The sequence below is a fragment of the Excalfactoria chinensis genome, chromosome 10 (assembly GCF_039878825.1).
Source record: "Excalfactoria chinensis isolate bCotChi1 chromosome 10, bCotChi1.hap2, whole genome shotgun sequence".
NCBI lineage: Eukaryota > Metazoa > Chordata > Aves > Galliformes > Phasianidae > Excalfactoria > Excalfactoria chinensis.
This window is the reverse complement of record NC_092834.1, coordinates 8534013-8545106: the sequence shown is the minus strand read 5'-3', so window position 1 is coordinate 8545106 and position 11094 is coordinate 8534013. Positions and strand designations below refer to the sequence as shown.

General features: G+C 44.3%; 1 protein-coding gene across 5 annotated transcripts in view; it reads left to right on the top strand.

The window, feature by feature from the left end:
* Positions 1-8637: 8637 nt before the first annotated feature.
* ADAMTSL3 (ADAMTS like 3) overlaps positions 8638-11094 on the top strand; it is a 173653-nt gene continuing 171196 nt past the window's right edge. The window contains exons 1-2 of one of the 5 annotated variants that reach the window (XM_072345366.1): positions 8638-8763; positions 10600-10694. In XM_072345366.1, coding sequence (XP_072201467.1) covers positions 10620-10694 — 75 coding nt within the window. In that variant the 5' untranslated portion in view covers positions 8638-8763; positions 10600-10619. Of the gene's footprint in view, positions 8764-8956; positions 9012-9209; positions 9478-10599; positions 10695-11094 lie in introns of those variants that run through there. The other 4 variants (XM_072345367.1, XM_072345368.1, XM_072345369.1 and 1 more) reach the window with 4 other exon arrangements.

Below are 11094 nucleotides of genomic sequence, written 5' to 3'. Positions count from 1 at the left end.
GCTGTTTGAATTTTCCTCTTATACTCTCTGACCTTTACAGCTTGATTCTACACAGGCAGGTGAACTCCTGCACTTACAGTCCAAGTCGTATGAGCTGAACTCTCCAAAATACAGCCTTAGTGCCTTGACATCTTCTTAGAGTTCACTAAAAGGGAAGGTGGATGCTATGAATGTTGTAGAGATAAGTTCTAACTTCACTCTCCAGACCCAGAGGCATATCCCATGGGAGAACAACGAAGTTGGCCCTAAGAGATTAGCTAGGGATTTTACAATTAGGTTATGTACGTCCCAGATACAAAGGTACATGAAGTAGGGAAAGGAACTGGAGAAGATACAGAAAGATGTTCATCAGGAAGTTTACATTTGCACTAAAAAGTAAAACAGTTTGAAGGCTACAAATGTATGTAGCATAGTAATGGTGTATGGCTAGACTGAGCTCTCTGGTCCTTGTCCTAGTAATAGCATGAGGAAATTCTTTTCTGCAAAGCAGTTCCAGTCTTCTTATTTTGCTATAACGAATACTTGTTTGTTCTTCACTGCCAGTAGAAAACTCAAGTCAAGAAAAATAAAATGTATAATTCAAATCTGAATGTGTACCTCTTAGACAAAGATAGATATGTCTGAGGGTATCAGCTCTGAAACCTCAGTCCTCCACAAGGAACACTGTGCTCATATGTCCCTGTCATGTTTGTCAGTTGCATGTACTGGCCAGCTGTTCAAATACACTGTATGGGTTTGGAACAGACACAGAACAAAGCTAAAAATCAGCTAATCCAAGAATATTTTTCTTGCCTGCCAGGGCTTTGTAGCAGTGCAAACAAAAACAGCTGGAAGAAATAGTCCAAAAATAGTCTGAGCCAGTTTTATCTGCTGTGTGAAGGCATCTAAGCAGTGTGTTAGTGGAATCCGGTTACTGGTTCTTTTTCATTCTGTCTTTTCTTTCTTTCTCCCTCTCTTAAGACTGTATCTGCACTATTTAGACCACAAATGGAGCTGGGGAATTCTTACAGAGATAACCCTTTGCCATTTTTTCCTACTGTTTCTAGTATAAAGATGCCAGGACTGCGTTAGGATTAAGAAAAGATATAGAGCGCATCAGAAAAAAACTGCAGGAAAAGACTTATCAGGCTAAAGCACAGTAAAAGCTTTTCTACAAATAGCTTATTCTTAGGAAAATGTAGATATGAGAGATCTGGACAGTGTTGTAGATTATACTAAATTGGAATTAGAAAAATATGTAAAATATTTGTGGACTTTTCTTAGCATCTTTTTCAGATCTCAAGCTGGTAAAACTCACTAGAAGAAAAAAAAAAATACAGTGATAAAATGAGAACCAGAAAACATCAACTGAATTTCTTGCTATTCTTTCCCTTATACATCTGCTAGCCAATTTTACTCATGTGTCGGCAATCTGCTAAATTAGTTCCAAAATGCAGATAGGGCTCTGAGTTCATTAATATGCCTCAATGGCCCTGATGGGCTTCAGTTAGGGTTACACACCCACACCTCTGCCTTGGACACAGGAACTCCATGAAGTCTCAGGTTGGGATGGTTGTCCTTTTGTGAGCTTGGTTGACTGATGGACTGACTTTTCAGGTTATATTTATGTTTCCCTTGTTGCTGTAACACTCTCTGAGGTCTTTGCTCATTACTGTTGTTCTCTCCTGCCTTTCTGCTCACTTTGCCTAGGAGTTGGTGCAGCTGTGCCCTGCTGGCCTTGCTTTCTGACCTGGCTTTGTTCAGTGAGAAGCAGCTGGCTCTGGCCTCTCCTGGGAGGGCAGATTGTTGGTAGCAACTGCTGCACTTATGGGTAAGTCCAGGCTGGTTGATAGAAGTAGCATTTTGTAGATGTCTTTATGAGTTGGTACAGAACATTTGAACGTATGTTTACTTTTTAAGTCTTAAATACTTTTGAGAGACTTTATAGCTCTGTAGTGTTTTTCTGTTTATGACAATAGTTCTCCCTAATTCACCAGCATCTCTTCCTAAATATATTTTGGAAGCAAAGCAAGGTGTTACTGAACAGCCTTCAGCTTTTGTGGCAATTCAAGGAAGTCTGCATGTGTAGCAGTAGTGCTATTTAAAATGTAAAGTGTAGGAATAAGCCCTTTGCCAAACAGCTTATTTACAGACAGATGTTAGTGACTCACATGCGCCTGGAGCTGATGAAATCAGATTGAGTCCTGTTAGCCTGCAGATGGTTGAAGGCTATTGTCAATAGCAGTACAGTGGATATGGAGGCTCCGTGAGAAAATTGCTGTTCACTGACCAGAAAGGTAAAAGGGCAGCTTCTGTCTATGTAATGTTAACAATAATATATAGAGGGAGATATTCTCTCTGGATGATGTATCTGCAGGTGTCATCCTCCTGTGCAGTACTTCAGCTTATGCTCCTGCTTCTCTAACAAATTAAGCAGGACAAGTCAGTCAGGTCACAGTGGCTTTTGCCTGTGTAGGAATAACAGCCTTCCAGCAGCTGGTAGATAATAAAAGAACAGAAATATCATTTAAGTATCATGAAATGATTTGTAGTGTAGCTAGATGCCAAAGTAAACAATAGATCTTGTTTAGTAAAACACATCATATGGATATAGATAACATATAACATATCTGCTTGTAACATTTTGTAGTTAATAACTGATAACATTAGGCTGTCCTATTTTCATTGACAAACAAATTCCACCTTCATGTACAAACGCAGAGAATCACAGAATATCCTGAGTTAGTGGGATCATAGAATCGTTTGACTTGGAAGGGACCCTTAAAGGCCATCTGGTCCAAATCCCCCGCACTGAACATGGGCACCTACAGCTGGTCAGGTGCAAGGAGCACTTGAGTGTCTCCAGGGACAGGGCACAGAGTCCAACTCCTGGCTCCACACAGGACTACACAAAATTGGCTCCACACAAAATTTAATCCACATTCCTGATAATGTTGTCCAACCGCTCCTTGAACTCTGGCAGCTTGGTGCCATGACCTCTTCCCTAAGGAGTTGATTTCAGTGCCCACCCACTCAGAGAAGTTACACGTTTGGTATGTCTTACACTGGTACAGCAATGATCAGAATCTGTCTCCCTGTCTGAATGTATCTGCTCTTGTCCAGTCTTACATAGGATGTAATTTCTTGAAGGAGTGTCTGTGCAGAATGAGAAAAAGAGAGGTCACAGCTAGGACACAGGTCTACATTAATGCAGTTGGTCTATAGATTTTACTAATATCAGTAGCAGACTTTGAATGAACTTCAGAGATCGTGACATTCTCTTAGTATAGGATAATAGAGCCAGCAAAGGAGAAAAGTAACAGAAAAGCAGGAAAAATATATTAAAGCTATGATTCTATGAAATAAGCTGTGTGGCTGTTTCTGTCTGTCTGTTTTCCAGCAACTATCTATCTCCAAAATGTCAGTGTGGAGCTTCAGGAAACTTCTTTTCTTCCATCCACCAAGTTTTGCTAACCTTTCTTTACCCTCATTGACTGTCAAATAGATTGCATTCAATTATGTCATCACTGCATGTTAATAAGAGCTAGTACATCTGCTGGCTCCCATAGGAGCCAGGAACCTCCTCTGATCCACCACTACTAAGTAAAATCTGAGTCCCTTATGAAAATGAAATCACTTCCACATCTTTTAGTAGAATATAATAACAAAATGATCTTCCTTCCCCCCCAGTCAACAATGCTGAGTTGAATTGCATTCACTTCACAGAGGGCAGATAGCTTACCCTGTTCCACTTGACCTGGTACCTCCACATGAAGCTCTTGTCTGCAGCCAATCTGTGCTGAGGAGAAAGGATGCTTTTCCTCTGGTAGTGATTCACTGTGCCATCTCTTAATGAAGGCTGTAGTTGTGCAACTCAAGAAATTAGAGCAATGGACAGAAAGGCAGAAGAGTTTGGCAAGCAAAAAGAACAGAAGAATCAGAAATGGATTTCAAGCTTGTTTTCTGCCCTCATATTTGCTTTGAGCTTTTAAGTGTAGATTGGCCCAGGAATTCTGTCTTCAGTTAATACACCAACCTGCTTTTTCTTTTGAGCACAATGTTTTGTTTGCTGCTTTGTTCTCACCTGCACAAGACAAGAGGAGCACAGAGCCATTTTGCAGTGGGTTTTGTTATAGCTTTTCTGTATTTGTAATGTGACACGCAGACCGTATGCAAAACAGTGTGAATTTTGTTCTTGTTATTGCCAGCCACTTGATGCAGTGTCACTTATTTTCTGAAGCTGTTTTCCAATGGCCTCATTTCTGTTTCATGCTCTTTTTCTTTGCCTGCTTCAACTCCTACCCATACTTATTACTTCCTTTGGCTTTGCTGCATTTTCCTATATTAATCATTCATCTTCTGCTTTCAAAACTACATTGTCTTTGTCACTTGAACTCCTCTTCTTCCAAACTTCCTCTATTTTTTTTCTTTTTTTCTCTCCCCCCGCAATCTATCTCATAGTTTGCTTATATTCTCTCCTTCCGTATCCTTATTGGTGTGTATCTGGACATGTAGTGATCTGTGATAGCTGTCTTGGAATACAGGTCATCTGCTTTGCTCTGCTTCCTACCCTTCCTGCGATGATCTACTGAGGAAAACCAATTGTCATGCTGAGCTTTGTGCAGCATCCATGACATCCAACATAGCCCATCTCTTCAGAGGCTCTGCTTGGGCACTTGGTGCTGCCTGTTTTACAGAGCACTCAATATGTTTTATTCTTAGCAAGCACAGAAGTAAAGGCCATCAAAGCTTCTGAGGAAGGTGGGTTGTTGTCATTGTTGCATGAGAAGAAAATGGCAGATAAGTTCAAGAATTCACATTTGGCATACTCACAGTCCTCAGAGAGGTTTTATACAGAGGTGTGTTTGTATATATATTTCATATATACATATATCTATTTATTTGGTATATCTATTTTGCAAACTGGGGGGGAAAGTCCAAATAGACGACAGTTAATTTTTCATTTTGCCTTATCTGCATATAAATTTATGTATTTTTGTACATTTTATATTAAAATATTTTTCTCCTTTAAATATGTTTCAATTATGCCCACAATAATCACGTGAGAGCACAGGCAACTGTATAATGATTATGTGAATGTATTTAAGTAGTTCTCAGAGTGTCTATCCCAGCATTTTTGTTAGGGCTATGAACACTGAACTGAAAAACAAACCGTGTGTATATTCCATCTGAAACAAAATGTGTTTGTTCTGGGAAGTCATGAAATTTAATGCGTCTGCTACTACTGTACAGGATCATAAATATGCAAATGCACTACAAGTTGTTTTGCTTGTAGATAAAAAAATGGAATTTGAGAGACAAGAAAGGACAAATATTTATTCAAATACTTGCAGTAGTGACCATTTGTATATACTGTATTTATTAATATTGGATTCAGCTGAACACAAACTGGGAGGAAAACAGAAATTTGCTATAATGTTTTGCTCTACCCATAAGTATGCTTTTATGTTTCGTTAAGCCACAAGGTTTTTTTTTTTCTCCTTGCTGTTCTGATGGAGCTGTTTCCAAAGCTCAGGGCAGCCATCGGTGTGGAACGCAGGGCTTCCCTCACGCTGGGGAATGAAAGGCACAGTACCACAGCTGAACTTTGTGCCTTTACTAATAGAGGCTTTACCCTCTATAGCATATAACGTTTGTGAAGTGTGACAGTGCATGATTGCTCTCTCCCCCAGAGAGCTTGTTATTTCAGGGTAAACAGGCGCCCTGTACAAACACGATGCGGGGTCAAAGAACTGATTATGCCCTATCAGGGTTCTCATGACTCTCGTTACAGGAAATTTAACATTTTCCTTTTATTAGTCAATCAGGTGCAGCTCTATTACTGATAACTTTGAGGCCTCCAACCAAAATTCACTTTCTGCATGGGGCCTCAGCAGGATACTTCCAGCTTTGGTATTCATTAGGCTTAATCCTGATTTATGAGCCAAATGTTGTTCTGCACTGTTTCAGTGGATTTTGAATCTGTAGTTTAGCCAAACGCTTTTTCCCTGAGTAGTACAGACTTTTGTTATGATGTAAAAATGGCCTTCGTGATCATCAGATTGGCTTGGCTGAACTTGCTTTGAGAGAATGTTTATATGTAGTGGGGTCTGCTGAAGGTGTACACCTGCATTTCAGGACAGAGGTAAATAGAGATGTGCTTTTTTCTAGATTTGAAAGCTTTGTGTTGAAGATTTCTCAGAGTGGAATCTGATGATTAGCATCTGATCAAACATTATTTTACTGGACCAGATCTGTCATTTGCTTCAATTTGGTCCTTATCTGTATCCTGTAGGGTTTTATTTCCCTGTCTTTTCTGCTTGCAGATGAAAATTTTTGTTGTCACAATTGAATGTAAATCAATGAATAACAAAATGCTCAATGACTGTGGACAGTGCTAAAGACACGTGGCCTTAAGTACATAGAAAACAGAATAAGGCCATTGTACTTCTGACCAGGTTCTTCATGAGACTGTGCCAGCTGTACAGATGGATGAGATCACGATTGTGCTCAATGAAATAAGTGCAAATGTCCGTATCTCACCATCCTATGAAGTACAAGAGCTTTACAGCCGTCATATTTAACGTCATTTAAATGATGTATATTTTAGAGAACACCAAAAGATAAGCACATGTAATAGAAAAACATTATTAATAGCAGGAGATGAATACAGGAGTTACGTATGTGAACTCTGGAGAGATTCACTGTAGTTTCCTGTTCAAAAAATCTCATATCAGCTCTGTCAGACTAATATGGCATGAGTGTCAATCAGAACAATAGTTTGCTAATAGGCAGTGCTCAAGGTCTTGGCACTGGACAAGGAGCTCTGCAAGCAGTGCAAAAGACAAAGAAGAAATCATTCCTTAAAGAGTTTATAATCCATAGATGTTATGGGCAGTGAGCAGAAGGGAAGTTAATTGTTCCCTTAGAAGCAATGATTTCTTTCAGTGATTAATTAGTTTATTAGGATTGCTGACAAACTGCCCCAGAGTTGAAAATTAGCTGTCTAGAACCTGTAAGTTTGTGGCCTTCAGCTTTGGAACATGTATTGGAGGAGTCTGCTCATAATTCTGAAGTGGTTTTGTCTGACAGATCTTGTCCGGACCCCTGGGCTTCATTCAGCTTTTGCCTGGCTCAGCAAAAGGGGTAAAGGAGGAGATCTCCAGCAGGAGTCAAAATCCCAAAGCTTTCACAGTCACTGAAATCTAGAGATGAAAGTGCAGTGGGTGGGGGATGAGGCTGAGGTGAAGAAATTAAAGAAACAGGGTAAAGGAGGCAATAAATGGCCATGATGTGAATTTCACATAGGAAAATGCCCCTACTGAAAGCTGTCAAAACATCTGTAATTTTTCAGCAGTAGGTTGTAGGATAAAAAGATAAGTACTGCTAGTTATTGGGCTGGTGCTCTTCTTATTCTCCCTCACACACACACACACACACACACACACAAGATGATTTCTATGTAACAAAAGCAAAAAAATAAATCAGCACAGGAACCCCCAAAAGCAAACCATCCAACCAGCCGTCCCAAACAACTGCCCATGGAGGGCGAGGGAGAATGCGATTAACATTACTGTCTGTAGATTGGGCTAGAATCATAGCATAGCCTGGGTTGAAAAGGACCACAATGATAGTCTTGTTTCAACCCCCCTGCTATGTGCAGGGTTGCCAACCAACAGACCAGGCTGCCCAGAGCCACATCCAGCCTGGCCTTGAATGCCTCCAGGGATGGGGCATCCACAGCCTCCTTGAGCAACCTGTTCCAGTCACCACCCTCTGAGTTAAAAACTTCCTTCTAAGATCCAACCTACACCTCCCCTGTCTCAAGTTCAAAAGCATTCCCCCTTGTCCTATCACTATCCACCCTCATAAACAGCTGTTCCCCCTCCTATTGATATTCTTATGAGACATGCTGCTGTACCATGTATGCTATTATTTATTCTAATGCTTTCTGAAAGTTGTCCTTGGGGTTAGGGGGATGCTTGCAGGTGCTTACCTCTGTTTTCTTGCATGCTTTGTACATTCAAACATAGAACTTATAACTTAAGCCCAAAATCATACAAGGAATTAAGTGTGTAAGTGACACAACAGCAGCCCCACTGAAATCACTGTGCCTGCTGGAGCTGTCTGACCTGCTCTGCTTCTTGCTTCTCGTTTATTTTATTCTCCAATTAACTGCAGGAGATGAATGAGTGTTTCTACGACTTGCAAACGTGGTGTTTAATTATCTTTTGTGTTTAGGGGATAAACGAAGCAAATGATGAGGAGCAGTGTTGTAGGAAGCTATCAGAGTAAGGAGAAAGTAAAGAAGGCAGGCGAGTAGCGCTGAAAGAAAAACAATAATGCCGATCAGCATTTAAACTTAGAAAACTCCATTAGAATCTCAGGGCCCAGCTTTGTGATGTGATCTGCGGATAACAGCGGTGCTACGAGGGCAGCCCGTGTCCCAGCGGCCCGGGTAGAGCGGTGCTCAGCTGCGCCCAGAGGCGCCCGGGGACGGCACTCTGTCCGCGCCGTTCCTTTGGCCGCCGTCCTCGCAGCCGACTTTCAGCAGAGGGCGCTCTGTTCCTAACGATGGAGGAGGCGCTTTCCCTCGCTGGTGAGAAACCTCAACACGCTGGAAAAGTTTCCAGCGCAACATATTTGAACAAACTCTTCATCGGTTATGTTTAGTTCTCCGGAGCGTATTTTTAACTTCGGTGGCAGGGATAATAGCCCTTTTTCTGTGTGTTGCTCTTAGACTCGACGAAAGCTCAGGACGTCAGTGGGAGCCGTAGCGCGAAGGTAGAGGATTTTACCCCGTTACCGCTTAGCGACTTGAGATGGGAAGGCGAGCAGAGCTGACGGATGAGACGTACTTGTCAGATTTACAGTAGGAAACCTAAAAATATCGCGGAGGGCAGCGTGATTAAAGACCTCCTCGGTGTGCGAGCAGATTTGCAGCTGTACTGTCAGAGTTGCTTGGAGATGAGACATGGGAAGATTGCGGTTTTGGAAGCTGCTTCGCGTCAGCTTCGGAGGCTGATTTCACGGTAGCGTTCGCCCCTCGGGGGAGGACGAAGCGCCCGGTCCTGAGCTGTCGGGCTGCCGGAGCCAGCGCCTCCGCAACCGGGGGGGAACCGGGCCCTGCTGGCCGCCCGCCCTGCCCGGGGAGGCCGGGGCCGCGAGGGGGTGCCGGGCGGCGGCGGCGGCGGGTGGCGGCCCCGCGCCGCAGGTGGAGGCGCCCGGGCGCTTCTCGCCGGGGCCGGGCTGCGGCGGCGGGAGGGGCGGCCCGCTGCCAGCAGCCTGTAGGACCTCGGTGAACCGGCGGCGGTGGGCTGGAGCCTGGCGCGAGGGAGGGGCCGTCGCTCGCGATGCGGGATGCTGTATCCCCGGTGCCGTGACGGGCGAGGTTCTCCCCTGACCTGCGAGCGGGAAGGAGGTGTCGGCGGTGCCGCTCCTCTCCGACACCGGCATCGGCCGGCGCTGCGCTCCGCGCCGAGCCTGGCGCCGCTCCAGGTGGGTGAGCTCGGGGGCTGCGGGGGCTTCCCGGAGAGGGGCTCCGCGGACACTGCGGGAGCTGCTGGGTGGGCAGCGCGGCCGGCTCGAGGAGCCCCGGGGAAGCCCGGGCACCTGCGGGGTGGGTGCCCGAGTGTGGGGTGTTGGGCTGGATCTGGCGAGGGGAGGAACCTTCTTTCTCTAACACAGAGGGGACTGAAACTTTTGAATCACCGAAGCATTCAGGAGCGTGAAAGGTTGGAAGTGAGTGGGTGGAAAGAGAGTCTCCTCAGAATTAAACATTTACTTCTGTAAGGTATCTTAATTCTGTTTAGTCGACAGGTGCAAGGGTTGTTCGGGTAGCTGCTTTTCTTTTGGGACGTCTGATATCTTAGAAAGGACACGTCCGAGGTTTTGGTTTTGAAGGGAAGGTCTGCATTCACTGTGGGTCCTCGTAAAAAAAAGGGGTGGAGGGTGAGGGGAGGGAGTGAGGGCTGTCTGTGTGCGTGTGTTAGGGGTGTGTGGAACTTGCACTGTTTTATAATGGTGGTAACAAATAGGCTGAGGCGGGAAGATGCACTAAGAATGATCAGCATTATCAGTATTGTTATTGCGTGTTTATTTTTTTCTTGTTCGAGGTTGTTAATTGAAGCTTTTACTAAAAGTGCCGGGCAGTTCAGTGTTGGCCTGCAAACCGTGAGGGTCTTTATGGTGGCTCGTTTTCTTCTCTGCCTCGGGGCTGTTGTGATCAGAACTTTCAAAGGCAGTACATGTGACTGCTGAGGCCCCGGGGCTGGGTTCTTGGCTCTGAATGGGTGCAAGTGAGAGGTCCAGACGGGAGGGGCCGATTTGATACATTGACTTGCATGCAGGAGCCGATCAAACTCGCCCCCTGTTGCCTGCTTCCCCAAAGCTTCCCTCGTCCCCACCCTGCTTCTGTTCCCTAATCGGAACTACATCACCCTGCAGGCTGTGCTCATGGCATGCGCTGCTAGTCTGCTCCGCTGGCCAGCACAAACGCCGGTGTTTGTATTGCATTTCTTCCAAACGCTGGTTCTGTCCCTTTGCCTAGTTTGCTTTAGTCATTGAAATCCTGGCGCAGCCCGCTTGGTTTTGTTTGTAACTTGAAACAATCTCTCCCAGCAGAGTTCCAAGGCACGAGGATGGCCAGCCCCAACGGTGCAGGGCTCTTCTGGGAGGTCATTTGGCTTGCTATTGCTGTCTATGCTCATCTCCAGGTAGGTGATGACTTGTTGCTGTTGCCGTGCTTGGTATTTTTTAGGTGACCTTGCTGCTGACTTTCAGATCATGTCATTTGAACAGTACTACTGAAGTATCTGCATTGTAAATAAAAACTTCCCAGTGAGAATGGATCGAGGCTTTCCTGTCACTGAAGTCCATTTTAAAGACATCCATATGGGAAATTCATATTTTTCTGTCTTTGCAGTAATATTGTACCTGACTCAACTATGTGGGGACTGAAGGGAGATCTTGCCAGATGTGTAATGCCTGGGGTCTCTCAAGGCAACACAGCTGCCCTTTGCCCACAGGAGATTTAGCACCTGATAAACGTTAAGATACTATAAGTGACAAGGGTTATATAAATACCTGTGTAGAAGAAACATGTAAAGCACTTGG